We start from the raw sequence: 20,758 nt of genomic DNA, 5'->3' as shown, positions 1-20,758 counted from the left end.
CCTCTGGTTTGCTCACTTCTTTTTACATGCTCCTGGCGACTGGAAGTCAGAGTAAGATGCTTCCTATTAGTGTAAATAAAAAACCTAAGTTTGTTTTAAACATTTGCAAGAACAGTAATACTTACCAATAAAAAGCCATGCCAAGAGGCTCAGAAAAAGCTGCCTGATATAATGGAATGTTTCTCAATGTGCTAATAAACATGGAGGATTTTTTTTTTTTTATTCTGGGGCCTTTCTTAAGAGATTTGTTTAAGAGGGTGGAGACCTAAAGTCCAGAATCTTTTAGAATAATATCCAGGAAATGTGAAACCAATTCGGGGCTGCCCATTCTTTCTCATTTCCTAATGGAATATACAGAGTCCCTAATAACATGTTTGCAAATTTCCCATGACCCTTTGTTGAATAATGCAAGTAAGTATAAGGTGGAACTGCTTGGGCTGCATTCAAAGGGGGTGAGTTTTTCAGCTAGTAAAAGGCTGTATTTTGAGGAAGTGGTCTTTATTATGATTTGAGCAGCAGCAGAGCCCTGATTTTCTATAATAGGCCTATTTCAGGTGTCTCTAATGTGTTCAGACCCAGTTTTTAATTCAGAAATCACTGTGACCCTATTGATCCATTTCCACCACTTTCTGCGCCTCTAGGACATTAGAGAGATGGTTCAGTCTCCAGCCAGCCACCTGCATGAGCCAGTCCCCGGCTGGACTCCCCCAGCCTGAGCACAAAGCCCAGCCACACTGGCCCCTGGTAAAAGCTATTGACCTGTGTGGTCTGCTTCCACTTCCTGAGATGGACCCCTCCCTCACTGTCACTTCCAGCCTCAGCCCTCACCTGCATCTCGGACTCCTCCCAAACTCCAGTCCCACATCCACAACTGCCTTCTGAACCTGTTACCCGCATGGCTTTTGGTTACCTCAAACACCATAGAAAACAGGACCCGGACCATATGGTCTTCGGGTTTCCTGTTGATTCTCAAACTCAGTCTTAACCAGTCAGCGTTTAAGAGCATCTCAATTCTCTATCTTCCCCTTCACAACTTCCCTAAATCTTTTTAATGATACCACTAACCTCCCTGCCATGGAATGTGTGTCCTCTTCTGTACATATACACATTCATCCATGCTCATATAAACATAAAAGCGACAGATCAAAGGGGTTGCGTTGGCTAACATACTTGCCTAGAAAGAAATTGTTGTTTAGTCACTAAGTCCATGTGACCCCGTGCACTGTAGCCCACCAGGCTCCTAAATAGAACAATGCATGTGTCTTATTGCTCTTAAGATGACAGTGTCATCTTTGTATAAAAAGTAAAGCTTGTTGATATGCTGGTGACCTTATGCATTCTTGGATGTCTGGGTATAACTACAGTGCATGACCCTCTTTCTCTTTCCCAGCAAGCACTTGTCACCTTGGAAAGCTGGCAGAACAGTCGACTGGCCTTGAATCCAGAAATAAGCTGACCTTCCTGTCCCCACTGATGATGGTTTGTCAGTCACAGGGAGGAACTAATAAACTTCCTGGTGCTTATTCACCCAGTGGCACATGTAAAGATGCATTTCAGAGAGAATAGGCATGTCAGATTTGAAATTCGGACTTGTTGTATCAGAGTGTAGTTGCTGGAGGAAGCCCTGAAAATCAGGTTTTCCCACCTCCCGATCTTACTGAAGGGGGAACTGAGGCCCAGAAAGGTTAGGCGATCTGCCCAAAGTCACACAGCTTATTAGTGACAAAACTGCATCTGAAGTGCTAGTATTGTAACCCCAAGTCTAGAGCTCTTGCATTCACCTGACTTTTAAATATGTTGAATCTCTTTCTGCTGCTCATCTGATGTGAGTCCTCAAGCGCACTGAAAAACCCCAGTAAATCCTGGTCCTTAGGCTATTTGAACATATTAAACATTTACACAAATAACTCATAATAATAGCATAAGTTGTAATATGACAGCTTCACACTGTTACTTCTTCACACTTAAGAAGTAAACTTCCATCAGCTCGTGGGTGGAAGTTGCTAGCTTCTCTGTCTTTCTGATTGCTTTATCTATCTCTCTGAAATCAGGTCAGTAAACTGCAAAGACTTGCTCTCCCCTGCTGTCCTCTCAGCACACACACACACGTAAGAATGAACTGAAAGCAGGGTTGGTTGGATACTTTTCCTTTTAAACTCTAACTTCCAAGGACCTGGGTTTTCATTATTGATGATATGTATGGAGTTTCTGTGTCAGGCATTTTTTCCTGCATTACAGAATCATCTGGAATGGAGGAAGAACATTTCCCCATATCTGGGTGTCGTATAGAGTGAATTAACCTATAAATCTCTGGGATAATTGAATTGTGGCTTTCACCTAAAATGGCTACCTAGCTGAGATTTCTGCCCACAGTTTCTTCTGCCTGTTCATTTCCATTAGTTTTAGATCCTGTGTTTTCTATCCCATATAGCTTCTTAGGGAAGGGTGCATCTTCTAGATAGCTTGTGCTTCTATAGTTCAATTTTCTGTTATCTTTTTCCCCTTAATTTCATAATACATGGCTCATGAGCCCCACCTTCTACATGAGCATCTTCACATTATCCTCATGATGCCACAAACTCCTATTTAGTATATTGTGTAGCTAAAGAAAAAGAAAATATGTGGGCTTTACTCTGTCAAACCCAAACCTGGCACAGCCTTTCATTGGCAAAAGAGGAGTGGCTACAGTTTAATCAGGAGGTCTGTGGTCTGCATGCAGAAAGGGAGTAGGCTCAAGAAAATGCCTCTTGATAAAGAAGATGTGGTATATATATATATATATATATATATATATATATATATATATACACAATGGAATACTACTCAGCCATAAAAAGAACAAAATAATGCCATTTGCAGCAACATGGATGGACCTAGAGATGGTCATACTGACTGAAGTCAGACAGAGGATGACAAATATATGAAATCACTTACATGTGGAATCTAATAAAAGAGTACACATGAACTTATCAAAAAAAAAACAAATACAGTTACAGATGCAGAAAATAAACTTATGGTTACTGGGTGGTAAGGGGTAGAGGAGAGATAAATTGGGAGATCATATACATGTGGGCATATAAATTGAGATTGGCATATACACAATCCTATATATAAAATAGATAATAAGGACCTACTGTATAGCATAGAGAACTCTACTCAATACTCTGTAATGACCTATATAGGAAAATAAGCTTAAAAAAAAGAGTAGATATAAGTATGAGAGACTCACTTTACTGTACACCTGAAATTAACACAATATTGTAAATCAACTATGCCCCAATAAAAATTTTAAAAATAAAACAATAAAAAAAAAAACACCTCTGGGTGTGTGAAATGGACGGCACTGCTATGTCCCTGTCTGCTCTCCGAGGAGCAGGATGCTGTGAGGAGACTTCCCAGTGTTCGCAGTGCTGACCTGTCAGGAGCAAGGGGGCTCATTCCTCTCTGCTACCTGTTCCCCCTCTGTATCCACTTCAAGATGAACATAAACCTCAGTAAGTCTCTTCCAGGGCATTTCAGACACCCCTTGGTACAGTGGCAAACCCATCTATGGTTTTCTTTCAGTATAATTTTCAAGTAATGTGAACGATCACACCAAACCTTTTCTAGCTCTGATCTACCTTCTTTGATGCTACCATTACAGTTTTCTCAGTTCCTCACCAAGCCTAAATTAGTAGTAGCAGGAAGTGCTCTGCTCCCTGTACATTTTGAGCTGTGTTGTAGGCATGCAGAAAATATTGAGCCACCATGAGAATTCTGGGAGTTTAAAAAGACCAAGATTCAGCCTGGCTGCTGCTGGTGGGCACCAGGCCTGCCCTCGTTGCTTGTGGTTGATGCAGGAGCACGGAAGGTGGCAGGGCCTTCACCAGGCCATTCAGCATGCTTTCGGCTCTAATCTGTCCCCTCCTTGGCCGCACTATTGGCTGCTTGCAAATTGATTCTTCTGAGAAGGAAGCAAAACTTCCATGAGAAAGCCAAGTCAGTGACATGCTGCTTGATTTCAGAATTTAAGGTCTCCGAAGAGCTGAGACTCAAAATTGCATGGGTGAGCTTTGAACCCACTTACTCACTGCAGCCCAGTGCATAAGAGAGAGGTCAAGAGAACCTGTTCTTTACTTTGCACTCTGTGGGTGCTCATCAAGGCACATGTAGGGGTGAGTGTTGCTGTGTGTGTTAGCAGGATCCAAGGAAAGAAAATCCTGGGACTTCCTTGGTGGTGCAGTGGTTAAGATGCCACACTTCCAATGCAGAGGGTGCAGGTTCGCTCCTTGGTCGGGGAACTGAGGTCCCACATGCCCTGTGGTGTGGTCAAAAAAAAAAAAAAAGAAAGAAAGAAAATCCTATAGTATGTTTCTTTTTCTTGCCAAGAAACATTATTATAGTAGGAAAGATGTGAGTAAGTGCTCATTCGCTGTATTTTATGGAGATTCCCAGGTGGTGCAGTGGTAAAGAATCCACCTGCCAATGCAGGAGACACAGGTTAGATCCCTGCATCAGGAAGATCCCATGAAGAAGGAAATGGCTACCCAACTCCAGTATTCTTGCCTGGGAAATCCCACAGACAGAGGCACTAACAGGCTACAGTCCAAGGGGCTGCAAAGAGTCAGACATGACTGAACACACACACGCACTCACGCACACATTGCCTCTTTAGCCCTTTGCTTGTGTTTTTATTTTCCCTTCAACTACTTGGCAATTTCTTCCAAGGCTCATCCCAAGTCCACCACCACTATTTCTAGCAAATACGGTTTTACTCACTTCAGGGTCTGTTTCGACCTAACCCCTTTCCTCCCTTGTCTGCTTGTTCTTTTCTTCTTTCTCCTTTAACACTGTTGTGTTTGTTTGTGCCCACCGGCGGTCGTTAAGAGGTACCCTTGGAGGTCTGCAAAAATAGTCCTTTTGCAAAAAAATAAAAAAGAGGAAGATTTGTATAATTTACATTATATGAACATTCTAACATGTTGATATTATATGAGGAGACATTTTATACTCAAAGCAATGGCTGCATTTGCAGAAATTATTTTTTGAAAGAAAAGGAATAAAACTGTTAATACTGTTTGCCTTCAAGTCGGGATTTGTGTTAACTTTGACATACTGCATATATAATCTTTGTTAGGTTATTAAGTGAACTTCATGAAATCACTGGCCACAGAAGTAAAAGATAATATCAAACTCTTATACTTGGTGAGTAGTATACACTTGCATTAAAGCCATCATGTTCCAGTAATAACTGGCAATAATAGTATATAGAATACAGCGACTCAGTGTATGTATGAAGGGTAACTAAATCTTTGGGGGCAATCATATGAAATCACAGGTGTCTGGATGAGACATATTCAGTCTAAACAATGCCTAGTTTAATGGGATTTTGGGTTTTGTTCATTACACTTAGATTATAATATTACTGTTTACATCTTTAGGCAGTTAATGCCAAAGAGGGACATAGGGGAGAAAGATTCTCTTTAGTTGCATTTTAAGTTACCTCTCAGTATTTACTTGATGGAAAAGTTTTGTAATTGTTTGGCATGTGAAAGACTCTTTTATAAAATAAAGGTCTAAGACCCAGAAAAATGAAATGTGTTTATCAATGAATATTAAGCATTTATCCTGTGCCTGGCACTGTGCTAAGCATTGAGTAATAAAAGATGGCACTATCCTTACTACCTACTGTTCACTGCATTCTTACCCCTAAGGAGTAGAGTTGAATCTTCTATTTTGATTCTAGTGGACAAAAAGAATTCTGTTTCCCTTTGGAGGAGAGTGGCAGAAAAGGTGTTCCAGGGAGATACTTTCTTTAGCAACCACCAGGTGTCAGTAGAGGACTTGGAACTCTTGACGACAAATGTGTTCTTGGTTTTCCTAACTCACTAAGGCCATCCCTGTTTTGACTTTTCAAAGGCGGTAGACCTCCATTGGGCCGCTTTCTCCCAAATATTAATGTCAAACACTTTCTCCTCAAAATTGTATCACATTCCCTCACCTTATAAAAGTAGCACAAATTCCTTGACCTTTTTCTACTTTAAAGATTTTATTTTTGTCTTTCACAGTGATGGTTCTCCAAAGTAGGGGTAGGGGAGATTCACCAAGCTCCTGTTGTTTCCACTGATCCCGTTCCCCAAACTGCTGGAGCCACTGTCAGCTGATATGGGGAAAGGTGGAGGGTCTGTTCTTTTTCCTGCACCGAGAAACAATCTGATGGTGGAGCATGATGGCTCCAAACTGCAGAAGGAAGTGTCAAGAGAGAAAGACCTGGAGATCCACTGGTCCAGGCATTTGATTCTTCGTGTAGCCTGTGTTCACTTACAGATGTTTAAGGAATGGTATGTTAATTGACAGGGGAAACCTTGGAGAGGCTGGTATTGATTTGTTTCATACAGATTTTGTTCAGTTTCTCATCTTGCCTCCTCACTCTATATTTATCTGTTTGTCTATCTACCTACCTATCTGTGCTTGCTTGCCTGCTAAGTCATTTCAGTCATGTCCGACTCTTAGCGACCCCATGGAGTGTAGCCCACCAGGCTCCTCTGTCCATGGGATTCTCCAGGCAAGAATACTGGAGTGGGTTGCCATTTCCTTCTCCAGGGGATCTTCGTGATCCAGGGATCAAACCCAGGTCTCCTGCATTGCAGGCAGATTTCTCTATCCGACTTACTTTACTCCATACAATCATCTCTACTTCCATCCACTAGTTCATTCTTTTTATTATTTGCCTCCTCACTTGACAAGCGGTAATAGATTTAGTAAAATGAAGAATCTGTATGTTGCCATGCCCTCTTTCAGTCCCAACCCAAGGATCAAACCCACATCTCCTGGGGAGCACTTGGTGTGGGTCATCAGCGGATAGGGTGGGAGAAGGTGCAGAAGGGCTACCTTGGACACTCAGGCCTCTTTTCAAGCCTTATAAGATGTCAGAAGTGGTGGCAGTTGGAGGGATGTCAGTTCAAATGAGCTGCTCAGCTGTTGGTAAACTGAGGGAGAGATGGACTGGGAAGCTGGAGACACAAAGTCAGCAGCTGGCTTCAGTAGCTAAGGCTGCCAGAGTGTGTGGCCTGCAGGGGTTGGAGAGTCAGACATGGTATGCAGCCCCAAGTCTATGCCCTGAAGTAAGAGCCCGACTGATGGACGGTTCTGTGGTTTAGTACACTGTGGGGATTCCTTCGGGCCAATCAGAACAATTTGGCAAATCGTATTATAGCTAACTCCAGGAACTATTCAGATTCTTCTGTTGTTTTATAGTGAAGGAAGTGTCACAAATAAGGCAGCACATCAATAGGGATTTGAAAATACTTTCAGTATCTTGCTTCTGTAGAGAATTTTGTCATGATAGTCCAAGAAGGTCACCTTATTCTTGAAAACATCATGCAGGATATCCTTAAAATATTCCATAAACACGTGTGCCATTGAAGAGGTCAGCTGATGTTCTTACTGCGGTCGTGCCCAGCTCTGTGTTGGGCAGCCGCTCTCAGACCAGACCTGGGAACGTGCTCAGACCTGTATTAGGATGTACTTTTAAATACATCATTGACCTGACTGAGAGATTTTTACAGAAGGTAATGCCTGTGGCATCAATAATGTGTTGTTGTTGTTTTTCAGTCACTCAGTTGTGTCCAACTCTTTGCAACCCCATAGACTGTAGTCCGCCAGGCTCCTCTGTTCATAGGATTTCCCAGGCAAGAATACTGGAGTGGGTTGCCATTTCCTCCTCCAGGGGATCTCCCCAACCCAGGGATCAAACCCACACCACCTTCATTGGCAAGAGGATTCTTTACCACTGAGTTACCAGGGAAGTCCAATAATGTGTTAAGCAGCTTTTTTTTTTTTTTAAAGTTCTTTAATGTTGGCTTGACTTGCAGTTAACATGGTACCTGCCTATGGGATTGTGTAAGGGACAGATCTAATTGTCCACAATCAAAGTGTCTTTCCTGTATGATGGCTTTGGCTCATGGGCTCTGGCCTTTCCCAGTGCTTCAGGGACTCCTACAGCAAGTGTCTGCTTGTTCCCGGAAACTGGAGTCTGCAGATTCTGGCCACGTTGCTTGGTGTCAATTCTCATGTCTCTCAGCAGCAGTCTTACCGTCCCTTCTCCTTCCTGCCCTTTTCAGATCACTGGGGTGATCCTGCTGGCCGTTGGAGTCTGGGGCAAACTTACTCTGGGCACCTATATCTCTCTTATCGCCGAGAACTCCACAAATGCTCCCTATGTGCTCACCGGCACTGGCACCACCATCGTCGTGTTTGGCCTGTTTGGATGCTTTGCCACATGCCGTGGTAGCCCATGGATGCTGAAACTGGTGAGTAGGTCACAATGGAATACTGCTTTCGGATTCTGTTTTGTAAAAATGCAAATCATGTGAAAATGAAGTGGCCCTTCTTGAAGCCGCAGACAAGACCTTGATATTCACTGACTCTAATTTTAGTCCAGACTCTTACCTAACCTACCCTTTAGTCCCCTAGAGGGACAGACAAGCCCAGACACATCCTGGCACAAAAAATCCAGTCCTGGTCCCTCGAGGTAGATGATGACAAAGCAGTGGCCAGCAGTTCCAATAAGCCATTTATAGCCATTTATAGCAAGATGCCCTGTTCTAGTTTTGAATTCAGTCTTAGAAATCTCTTGGAGCATGTGATGTACAGCCTTGGTGGGTGAGGCAGCACCTTGAACATAAGCAGCCTTTCATGCCCAAGTTACCAGTGGAGAAATACTTTTCTGCCTCCTTGAGCTTGGCCATGCTCGGATGCATGGGCGTGCTCTCCTCTATATCTGCATCCCCTGGCTCCATGTGGTGGGAGCTGAACTAAGCCAGAGCTTCCCCACTCAATAGAGGGTTGATATGGGACTAAGTATTGGCTACCAGGACATGGTAATAGGACAAACAGCAGTGATGTTTCCCAAAGAGTAAGGCAGGCTGTTGAAAGACTGTTACTGCAAGTCTCAACTTTTTGGTAAACCAGTTGCCTAATTCTCTATTCTCTTGCCCATTAATGTGGAAGATTTTCATAGATAAAATTGACTTCCCTGGTGGCTCCAACCGTGAAGTCTTCCTGCAATGTGGGAGACCTAGGTTCAGTCCCTGGGTTGGGAAGATCCCCTGGAGGAGGGCATGGCAACCCACTCCAGTATTCTTGCCTGGAAAATTCCGTGGACAGAGGAGCCTGCTGGGCTACAGTCCATGGGATTGCAGAGCTGGACACAACTGGGTGACTATCACTTTCAATACTTTTCATAGATAAAAGGCTGCAAGGGGCTCTCCTCAAAAGACAACTTTATTTAAAAGGATTTCTCTCAGATTTCTTGTTCTGAAAGAGGACCGAGTGGAGATTCCATGAGTGCTGTGTCGCCTGTCCTTTCTTGTTTAGCCCTAGATTGTAGTAACCCTTAATACTGTCTAGTGACAGATATGGGTGTGAAGATGATTCACTCCAAAGGACCCATCTTCCCAGTCTGTTTGTTGACAGCCTCATGGAGGTCGTGCTTGATTTGGCCACTTTCTGCCCTGCAGACCATGCGGGAAGCTGATACCTGGCCACCACTGATCCTCCGGTTTGGTGGAAGAGCTGTAGTGAGACCATATTGAGGCACTTCTGCTGCTGTCACTTCCACTAGCACCCTGAGTCAACCTTCACTTCTTACAGGCACTAGTATTTCCTTTGGTCTAGGGTTCGTAGTCTTCAACTTTGATCCATATCTAAGTCACCTGGGCAGCTTTTTTAAATCACCTCTGCCAGGGACCCACCCCCAGCCAATGGAACCAGAATCTATGGTGGTGAGGGTCTGACCGCATATTTTCTGAAAGCTCTCCAGGGGGCGCTATTGCACAGCCAGGGCTGAGACCCTCTTCCTGGGTACAGTGATTAGCAAGGGGAGAATTAACTTCAGAGGCACAGAAAAGAAAGACCTCTGCAAATCCACCTGTCCAGACAAGAAGCAAAGAGACCTTGACAGGCCCTGACACTAACTGGCTTAAGTCTTGACAGCAAGGATGTAACCTCTTTGGGCCTCTGTCCCCATTTATGAAAGAACACTATGGGACTAAATCACCAAGGTTTCTTCCAGCCTAAAGACTATGACTGAAGCAGAACAGGGCATGCAATAGTGGAACAGTCCTCTCTGGCCTCTTCTGAAGGTGGTTTCACACCACGCTTCCATTTTCTCCTAACATTTGTGAGCTTACTGACAAGCAAGCCTTTTGGGGAGTAGAGAAGTTTGGGGGTGGGGGTTGGTCTTGGTTCCTGTTCCCTGCTCATTTTATTTATTCCTCACCACCACTGTGAAGTGCAGGTTGTATTTTCATATTATGTGATAAAGACTTGGATGTGTGTGTGAAACTTGTCCAGGTTCACACAACTAATGTGCACAGACCTGGGTTTGGAACCCAGAGAAGCTTCTTTCCAAAGCCAGGATTGTTTCTACTGCAGTATTTTCATTTGGAGAAAATTTGAACCCTACCACCTGAATGTAATGCAGGCTCTCCCCAGTAGGCCTTCTGAAGGAGCAACAGCTCTTCTCTGGAAGCTTCCAGAAGCAGAGAACCTCCCAGGGATGCGAAACTGCTGATCTAGCTGAACAGAGCAGAAGTCACTTGATTAACTGTCTCTCTAGAATTTTACAGTCCTCATTTAACCTCATTAATTGCAAAACAACTAAAAATAACTATTTTCACTTTATGGAGGCTCAGAGTGGTGGCCTCTTGCCTAACAGTTACTCTACAACATGGCCAGGACTCAAATCCAGGAGGATTTCTGACCACAGAGTCAAAAGTTTTTCCTCCCACCTGCCTCCTAACAATTACTCTCTCACAGTACTGTCTCGTGGAGTCTAGGCCTGGGGTGAGACTCTCCCTAGAGTAAAGGGTGTTTCTAATTGTGCATTGTACCAAGTTGAGAGAGGAAGTTGTATACATGGAGCCTTCATTTCATTACTATGTGTTTGATAGTGCCTGTGCTTTCAATGTGCAGAGAGACTAACTGGCATTTTAAGGCTGCATTTCCTCCTTTGAATATAGATGTCCCTAGCAGAGAAAAATAATTTATGATCCTGTGCACACATGTGTACTTTACAAGTAAGCAATATGGCCATGTGTAGGGTACCCAAATTCCAGGGCATCACCAAGGACCATTCCCAACATTCGGGACTGGTGTATTTCATTTCAGGATGAGAAGAAGCAGATTGTAAGACATATGCCTCGTAGGAAAGGAATCAATTCTCTTTCCTTTTATCTGCTTTTCAAAGTCACAAAAATGGAAAGCCTTAATGTCTCATAAGTACCGTGTAATATCCCTGAACTTGGGCACACATGCTCACATGCGTGCACATACACACACACACATACACACAATCGCCTTGGAAAGTACAAGAAGCATGAAATGTATAAGAAGCAGTGAGGGTTTTCGATGCTTGCAAACATTATTTGTCAGTAGCGTAGCTGATTTGCTTTTCAAAAGGCTATCGAGTCTGCAGAACACAGAGGTAAGAGGCCCATCGCTGCAGGAGCTGCATTCAGGCCAGAACGAGGAAGGATGTCATGTCCCCTGTGCATATTCCAGCCGCTCTGACAAAGGAAGGGGGTTTGAAGCCACTTCATAGGAGATGTGCCTAAGGAAATGGGAGGGGATGCCCAAAGAAAGAGAAGCAGCTGGGTCCCTCCATGACTGGGTTCCCACACAAAGGGCTGTAGCATAGAAGAGAAGTTGGACTGGTTCTGGTGTCTCCTGAAGGCAGATCTGACTCCAACCAGTGGAAGTTACAAGGAGGCCCACTGTGGCCAAGGGAAAGAAGGCTTTCTATTAATTGAAACAGTTTAAAACCTGAATGAGCTGCCAGCAATGGGAAGGTGGTGGGAGTGCTCTCAACTTGCAGACTCCAAGTGACCTTGATGAAGAATGTGATATAAAGTGTGCACGCCTCCCTCCCCCAGCACTCTCTACCTCGAGGAGCCTAACGTGAAGAATAGTGGATGAGAAAAGTGAAAGTGTTCATCGCTCAGTCATGTCTGACTCTTTATGACCCCATGGACTGTAGCCCACCAGGCTCCTCTGTCCATGGGATTCTCCAGGCAAGAATACTGGAGTGGGTTGCCATTTCCTTCTCTGGGGAAACTTCCTGACCCAGAGATTAAACCCAAGTCCCCTGCATTGCAGGCAGATTCTTTGCTATTGAGCCACAGTAATGGATACTTAGTTGTAAAAAGCCCTTCCAGATTTCTCCTGGTGGAGCCAACCTGAGAGGCCTGATGTTGGTCCCTGGATGCACTGTCCTCGGCCCATGTGCCCCCAAATGCTTATATGTATTGAATAGACACAAGCTAACATGGAGGGTCGTATGAGTACATCTGGAGAAGGGGATTTTCCCACTTTTCCACCTAGGGAATAGAAAAACTTGTCTAATTCCCTCTGACAAGAAGGAACTTAGTCCGAAGAGGCAGTCTCCTCCCTCCCACCATATCTGACGGTGTCCATGTCCACTTGCCTTGCAGTACGCCATGTTTCTGTCTCTGGTGTTTCTGGCTGAGCTCGTGGCTGGCATTTCAGGGTTCGTGTTTCGTCATGAGGTGAGTATACACCAAGTGGAGAACTCAGTTCAAGGGTCTCTGGGGGGAGACTTTTGAAACCTCTTGGAATGTGTAAAGGGTACAGAGAGGCTAGCTGGCATCTCCTGGGATATTTGCTAGTTTCCAAATGCCACCTACCGTGAGCTGAAACGCCTCAAAAATTCTACATGCCGGAATTTCGCCAAATCTGAAACCTTACTTGTTGACCCTCACTGTTTCTTTATTTAGCTGTGACATAAAAGGAATCTCTGGCTTGTTTTAAAACAGTAACCTTGCATATAGGTTAAATACCTTAAAAGCCGCTTCAGTGAGGCGCGAGTGTGTGTCCGTATATCAGAGGGCAAAGGCAAACCAGATGAGTCATTTGCCAAAGACAAAGCAGCCTGTGCTCTCCTGTCTGCTCCCCAGTCCCTGCACAGCACCCCCGGCCCACCAGGGTAAAATCTACACCCCAGTGGTGAGGAGCCTCATGGCTTTGCTTGGTGGTATGGGGAAAAGGAGAGAAGACAGTCATGATTGAAAACCCCTACAGCTGCACTTTGTTTCCCATTTACATGTAAAATTTGAGATTTCTACAGCTGGTGGAAAATCATTTTGAATCCTGTTTTGTGATCATAACTGCTCGTTTCAAGGATACTGCCAGCTGTCCTGTGTCACGTGTGGCCCTCTTTCCACGTACCATCACTGAGGCTGCTCTAAACAATAGAGAGATGCTAATGCAGAGATGGGCTGCTCTCATACAGTCTGTAGCCACTGAAGTATCACTTTTCAGATGTATATACTGATGAGAGGTCAGAAAGTGTATATGTTACAGTAAATTCTGGTTCTAACCCCCCTCCCCAAATTCATTATTGTCCCCTCTAAACGAGCGGTCCCCAACGTTTTTGGCACCAATGACCGATTTTGTGGAATACAATTCTTCTGTGGACCGAGGGTAGGGGGGTGGTTTCAGGATGATTCAAGCACATGACATTTATTGTGCACTTTATTTCTCATCTCATGCTGCCACTGATCTGACAGGAGGTACTGGTCCGCACCCCAGAGGTTGGGGACCCCTGCTGTAGATAACGGTAAAGATAGAAGCAGCCATACCTGTGTTAGGATGGAAAGAAATAGCAAGAGGGAGGTGAGAAAGACAGTGAGGTGGCATGTTACTGGGGCTCCTGAAGTCTGGCATCAGCTGCTCACAGGCCCTGCCTTTGTGCTTGGCCAAGTCTGGTGAGCCTGCCTTAGGCACTGCCTGTGCCTTTCCCCTACTGCCCTGTTTTCGCCCTTACCAGACATGGCCTCTCAGATGCCAAGGCAGACTTCTAGAACCGTTTCATGTGCGTGCTGCATCCAAAGTTAGATCCCCTCCCCCATTCTTATTCTCAGCTGAGGTAAAACCTGATGAAGTCACAGCCTTGACAGCCCAAGAGGTGTCCCCAATGCCTGTGTGAACGCCAGGCCCAGCTCCCTCCCGTGTGCTATTGGGACTGGGTTCCATGTAGGGGTTTTCCCCTCATGGTTCCTGATATGTAGGACCTGAACCTCCTCAGCTGCCTAAACTCTTTTCACCGAAAAAAAAATATGGTGGGAAGGGGTGGCTGGGGGTCGCAACACCACTCTTTGGCCACCAGTAGTGGTCTTCAGTTTGTCAAACACATATGATGAATGTGATATACACATGATGAACACATAGGCAAATACATATGATGAGAATAGGTCACAACCTGGCAGTGTTCACTGAGAAGGGCATAGTAAAGGAAATACAATATGCAGGCAGGGCAGCACTGGGTTGTTTCTTCATCAGGAGTCCTCAAAATGGTCTAGGCTCAAGCCTGTGTAGACATGCCCATGCCTAAGAGACAATGCACATGCAGTAAAACAAGAGGACACAGCTGGGTGTGGTGACCACCTTGATTTAGGAACTCCCTGTGGAGTTTTTTTTTATCTCTTGTAACTGTCCCATGGGCATAGTGTCCAGTATTTCAGCAAGGAATGCCTTGTTAGAAGAGTCTCCATGGTTAGCCCTAAACTTCCTGCCAGGTAATAATTGTCATTTGTTCTCCTCCAGGCCTGCATCATTTCACCAATCTGGGGCATTTTTTACCATTAGCAGGGTTGCTTGGTAACACACTCTGATGCTCCGCCTTCAGTAGGTTTCCAGGGAAACAGAACGTGAAAGTTAACCCAAGGTCAAATGTGTTCACAGAGGAAAAAGGGTTTGGTTAACCATTTATTAACAAGTAAAGTTCATGTCCTTTAGCCTTAATTTTTTATTTCAGTAAAGACAGGTAAGTGAAAGCTGGTTTTGCCTCACTCCTTTATGGTAGACCAGGGGTCTGATTTGAGTCAAAACATCAGTCTTTCCACCTCCCCTTGACCCCTGCCCTGCCAATGGCTTGTTCTTTGTCATTCTTCTGAGAAAGGGCAGAAAAAGTCATAGAAAGAAGAATAGTCATTAACCAATTCAAAGAAAATAACAAAAAAACCATCAGAGCCCTTTCTGAATTTGACCACTTTCAGTGGCTCATTTAACTAGGCAGGGTTCCTCTGAATTGGGAGTAATGGAAACAATTTGTTTAAACTCCTGAGCTGATAAACCTCTTGGTGAATTTTCTGAGCTCTTCTGTCTCAGAAAACAGGGCATCCCCTCCCTGGCCTACATTTATTCAGAAGAGGCTATTTTGGGGGTGTAAGTTGGTATAAATCTGTGTCCACCTGGGCCGTAGTAGACTGGAACCCCATCCCTCATTGTCTTCCCTAGATCAAGGACACCTTCCTAAGGACTTACACGGACGCCATGCAGAATTACAATGGCAATGATGAGAGGAGCCGGGCGGTGGACCACGTGCAGCGCAGCGTAAGTTCCAGCAAGGAGGTGGGGCTTGCAACGGCCTGCGAGGTTGGGGGACTTGTGGACTGCCGGTGACACTGGACCGGCAGTGTTTGTGGTTGATCCCCACTCCCCACCTCTTGGCTCACTTCCCTTTCTGAGAGTGGACACCCAGTACTTGTTCAGAGTCCAGTGATCCAGGTAATTAGTGTCAAGAAGCACTCCTGTCTGGTTTGCTTTTCAACCGTAAGGATGTGAGCATCCCAAGGAGAGCAGAGCTAGTTTGCCCTTAAAATTGCCATATGTAAAATAGATAACCAATGGCAATTTGCTGTATGACTCAGGGAACTCAAACAGGGGGTCTGAAATAAGCTAGAGGGTGCGATGAGATGGGAGGTGGGAGGGAGGTTCAAGAGGGAGGGGACATATGTATACCTATGGCTGATTCAAGTTGATGTTTGGCAGAAACCAACACAATTCTGTAAAGCAATTGTTGTTGTTCAGTCGCTCAGTCGTGTCCGACTCTTTGCAACCCCATGGACTGCAGCACACCAGGCCTCCCTTCCATCACCAACTCCCAGAGCCTGCCCAAACTCATGTCCATTGAGTCGGTGATGCCGTCCAACCATCTCATCCTCTCTCGTCCCCTTCTCCTGCCTTCAATCTTTCCCAGCATCAGGGTCTTTTCTAATCAGTCAGCTCTTCACATCAGATGGCCAAAGTATTGGACCTTCAGCATCAGGAAAGCGATTATCCTTCAATTAAAAAATAAATTAAAAAAACATCTTAAGCCTTGGAAAGGAGGTAGGCAGTGAGTGTAGGACAACCTTACTTTGAGTTGCCTCCCTAAGACCAGCCTACTGGAAACGGTGTCTTGAAGCTGGGCAGAGAACTCGGTTGAGCTGCATTCGTGGGCTTGGGGGCTACAGTGGGCATGGGGGTGGGGAGATCTCAGAGAAACTGGGGATCTTGCATGCATGTGAATGGCTTAGGCTGCGTGGTGATCTTTACAGAGGATATGAGGAAAGTAGGTGTTTCTTGTCTGGAAACAAGCCTGGTTTGTTTCAAGCCTGACTGCCCATCAGGATCACCTAGAGAAGTTCTTATTTTTTATGTTTCTGGTTATTCATTTTGGTAGGATTTCAAATCTACCCAGAAAAATTGCAAGGATAGTACAAGGAGCTGAACACCTTTTACCCAGATTCACCAACTGATAATATGTTTTGCCCCATGTGCTTCCCTATCTTCTGTGTCAGCAGTTGGCACATCTTTGCTGTAAAGGGTCAAGCAGGAATTATTTTAGGCTTTGAAGGCCGTGTAGCCCACCACAGCCACTCAGTTCTGCTTTTGGAGCACAAAAACCTCCCCAGACAACATGTAACACATAGGCATGTTTGTGTCCCAATAAAACTTGATTTACAAGACCAGGTAGCTGGGGGGCTGTGGTTTACCCACACCAGCTCTCTTCCTCCATGTGAATCTTTTTCTGCTCTAAACCACTTATGTACCTGTTAGTGCAGATCCTGGGGAGACCTTTGTAAAAGATTTTTGTCTCAGCTCCCCATCGACCATCTTGATTCAGTTGATCTCTATATCGGTCTCTTTAGCAGTGCCCAGTCATACGCTAGCTCATTTTGGTGCTCAGCCAGGCCAGAGAGTAGCTCTTTGGCTTTGTGGAGGTGCTAAGCAAACCAACATGAGATATTATCTAGAACTCGCTTCCTTCGCTGAGTTCACACGGGCTGGTCAGTAAGTAGAATTGTTAGCGGTGCCTCAGCACATCTTGGCTCACCAAAGCTGTGCCTGTCGCCTTAGGGCCTGGGCCCATGTTTTCCTTTTAACAGCTGCAAGGTGCTAAGTGTGGAGACCACAGTGCCTTTGATGTGCCACCCTTAATTCTTTTCCTTTCCTTGTTAACAGCTGAGCTGCTGTGGCGTGCAGAACTATACCAAATGGAGCACCAGCCCCTACTTCCTGGAGCACGGCATCCCTGCGAGCTGCTGCATGAATGAAACTGATTGCAACCCCCAGGATCTGCATAACCTGACTATCGCCGCCACTAAAGTGAACCAGAAGGTACTCGCTCCCTCTTGGCCCCAATGGGACTCAGTGGTGAACATCTGCAGAGGGCTTTTTTGTCTCTGTGAAATGATGACAAATAGGTTAGAAATGGTCATCTTGGAGAGAGTCAAGAATCTTCCTCTGTGGTTCTTTCCAGGCAGGGAAAGGCCCTGGGTGCCCCACTTCTGAAGGAGAAAGCTGTGCCTCTGCTTGCCTTGCATTCCTGTCCCTCAGCGAGACTCTCCAAGGCATAGTTAGAAAGGGTTTGCAAGTGGTTCCTGTTAACCCTGATGCCGATGTCAGGGAACACTGCCTTTCTTCTTTCTGGGTGTCTGTCTTCTGCTTAATACACCTTCAAAACATGAAATTATTCCCATCTGGGTGCCAGTCCTCAGCGGAAAGAGGGAGTTGAGTTGACAGACAGCATGTGGTTCTGCAAGGGGGGGGGCTTGATTTTAGGGACGTCACTGCTATAGGAAAAGAAATCAACAACTTCAATTCAGCTCACTGTCAACATCCTGACTCCTAAAGAAATTAGAGAGAGGAAAAAGCTGTCTAAGAGAAATCTTAGAGTTAGTACATAGTAGAAATGGGGAAAATGAAATTTAGGTAGTCAGAGGAAAAGGAAAATCAATTCTGTATTCCATTCTGAGTACATGGTACAGCTGTGTGTGAGGGCCATCTCTATTTTTAAAGATTTAGAGAAATGCCACATAGAAAATATGTTTTAGTGAAACAAAAGGGAGAAAAACTCTACTGTTGAGTTTACCTATGGTTATGCCACCATCAGGTAATTTTTTTTTCTTTTCTTTTTTTTTTTATAAATTTATTTATTTTAGTTGGGGGCTAATTACTTTACAATATTGTAATAGTTTTTGCCATACATTGACATGAATCAGCCATGGGTTTACATGTGTTCCCCTTCCTGGACCCCCCACCCACCTCCCTCCCCATCCCATCCTTCTGGATCATCCCATTGCCCCGGCCCTGAGCCCTTGTCACATACATCGAACATGGAATGGTGTTCTGTTTCACATATGATAATATACATGTTTCAATGCTATTCTCCCAGAACGTCCCACCCTCACCTTCTCCCTCAGAGTCCATAAAATTGTTCCATGCATCTGTGTCTCTTATTCTGTCTCGCATATAGGGTTATCGTTACCATCTTTCAAATTCCATATATATGCATTAGTATACTGTATTGTTGTTTTTCTTTCTGGCTTACTTCACTCTGTATAATGGGCTCCAGTTTCATCCATCTCAGTAGAACCGATTCAAATGTATTTTTTTTAATGGCTGAGTAATATTCCATTGTGTATATGTACCACAGCTTCCTTATCCATTCGTCTGCTGATGGACATCTAGGTTGCTTCCATGTCCTGGCTATTGTAAACAGTGCTGCGATGAACATTGGGGTACACGCGTCTCTTTCAATTCTGGTTTCCTCGGTGTATATGCCCAGCAGTGGGATTGCTGGGTCATATGGCAGTTCTATTTTTCTTTTCTTACTAAGGTCAAGTGCTACTTTTCTAAGATCTTCAAAATCCTATGGGGTCTGGGCCAACTACTGAATAATTCACAGAAAATAGCCATCCTTTCAAGATTTGAATGTAGAAAGATAATTTCTATATTTTACCCATGTACTGTCGATATTTGTAGCAGAAGTGCCACAAGGCATTGTTGCCATTCTAGAAGCTCAATTTGTCATTCTAGGCTTATTACTCAGGACCACAGGGTCTGGCATCAGACTGCAGTTAAGTTCTGGCTCAGCCACTTGCTGATCGTGTGATCTTGATCAAGTTACTGCAGCCTCGCTTTTCTCATCTGTAAAATGGAGAGAATAATTATTGCCCCTTAGGATTGATAGGATTGAATGAGATAAAGTGTCTAAAGCACAGTGTATGGTAGAGAGTAAGGACAAGAACATTTTAACTGTCATGTTAAATGCTAGCTGTGGTGTCAATGCCATGACAATGACAGTGACATCTGTCTTGCACTCTACCACACTGTGCCTTTCATTAGAAATGATGTAGCAGGTCCTTGGAGCCAGGGTCTTTTGTTTGTATTCAAAAGCAAGTTTAGAGGCAGCTTCTGTAGTGCATCTCTCTAATCCTGACAGTGATTGCCAGAAAGAAAGATTGGGGAGCATTTTTTTCACTCTACTGATAACCTACAAACTGACCTCGCTCTCAGCGCCATCCCCCCAATCCTACTTTACATTTTCCTGAACATCTCAGATACCTCTAAGAGGTACTTTTCCCTCACTTCCTGTTTACTCTCCTATCTGGCTCCCTCTCTGGAGAAAAAGTGAATGACAACTGAAATTGTCCTAGTTTAAGTTTCATTAGGTATTCTCATTGAATGCCCACCTGAACTTTGAACTTCTCAGACAAATTACTTCCCAGGTCTGAGTCTCTTGACACCTTATCTATAAAAGGTAGGCGAGGGACCTCCCTGGTGGTCCAGTGGTTAAGAATCTGCCTTCCAATGCAGGACACAGGAATTTGATCCCTGGTTGGGGAACTGAGAGGAACTAAGACCCCAGATGCCATGGGGCATCTAAGCCTGCACACCACAACTAAAGACCATGTGCTGCAATGAAGCCAATGGTGCCAAATAAACATATAAATATATATATTTTTTAATACGATGCATATGGGGTGGGATAGTCTTGTCCAAATAACTGGAAGAGAGCAGGCAAGAGGTGAGAACAGTTAAGCAGGATATTTATTGTTTTGAGGACAGCTTTGGTTTTGGTTTTGCTACACACAATGATGAAATGTCCACAGGTTCAGTAAGCTAATAGCACTGACCAAGCCACTACCACCTAGGAATTCCTTGCCAGTTTTTAAAGCCGCCAGGGCAAGAGGAAGACAGAAAGTTATTCTGAGATGCTTCCTCCCAGAGCCTGCCTGGGAGCAGCCGTCTACTCTTGCTACTGAAAAGCCTGCCCCTTCCAGGTGTTTCCCATCAGAGACCCTGTTGATTTAGACTTGCTGAGAGGCTGAGCAAATTACCTGTGCTGTTTCTGGCTGTTTCTTAGGACACTTAGCAGGTCTCTGTGGCTGGATCTCACACTAGACAACCAGGCTTTCATTTTAGGACATGAAATGAGATCGTTATGGGCAGATAAGATCATGGTTTCCCAGAGAATTTAAGGTGGAAGGCAAACATGCACTGGGGTTGTAGGATCAAAGCAGTTTGGGCAGAGCTAGGCCAGGTCCTGGGGAATGGGCTTGTGGGTCCACAGAGTCAATGAGGAGAAAAAACTGGAGACAGAAAGTATTTACTGCAACCTGGGTCTTGTATTGTTTAAACAACAAAGAAG

General features: G+C 44.6%; 1 protein-coding gene and 1 long non-coding RNA gene across 5 annotated transcripts in view; one reads left to right on the top strand and one right to left on the bottom strand.

Moving 5' to 3' along the window:
• TSPAN7 (tetraspanin 7) overlaps positions 1-20,758 on the top strand; it is a 130,412-nt gene that overhangs the window by 97,789 nt on the left and 11,865 nt on the right. For all 3 annotated transcript variants that reach the window (XM_081565121.1, XM_081565120.1, XM_081565119.1), the window contains exons 2-5: positions 8,103-8,291; positions 12,474-12,548; positions 15,298-15,393; positions 17,287-17,442. In XM_081565121.1, coding sequence (XP_081421247.1) covers positions 8,103-8,291; positions 12,474-12,548; positions 15,298-15,393; positions 17,287-17,442 — 516 coding nt within the window. The remainder of the gene's footprint in view (positions 1-8,102; positions 8,292-12,473; positions 12,549-15,297; positions 15,394-17,286; positions 17,443-20,758) is intronic.
• The window catches only part of LOC145536228 (uncharacterized), a 108,541-nt gene continuing 105,969 nt past the window's right edge, over positions 18,187-20,758 (bottom strand). For both annotated transcript variants that reach the window (XR_014075707.1, XR_014075708.1), the window contains one exon: positions 18,187-19,254. This is a non-coding gene — a long non-coding RNA (uncharacterized LOC145536228). The remainder of the gene's footprint in view (positions 19,255-20,758) is intronic.

Source organism: Giraffa tippelskirchi, chromosome X (assembly GCF_054371585.1).
Source record: "Giraffa tippelskirchi isolate mGirTip1 chromosome X, T2T-mGirTip1v1.2.pri, whole genome shotgun sequence".
NCBI classification, from domain to species: domain Eukaryota; kingdom Metazoa; phylum Chordata; class Mammalia; order Artiodactyla; family Giraffidae; genus Giraffa; species Giraffa tippelskirchi.
The sequence above is the reverse complement of the archived record's forward strand: the minus strand, read 5'-3'. Positions and strand labels throughout refer to the sequence as shown.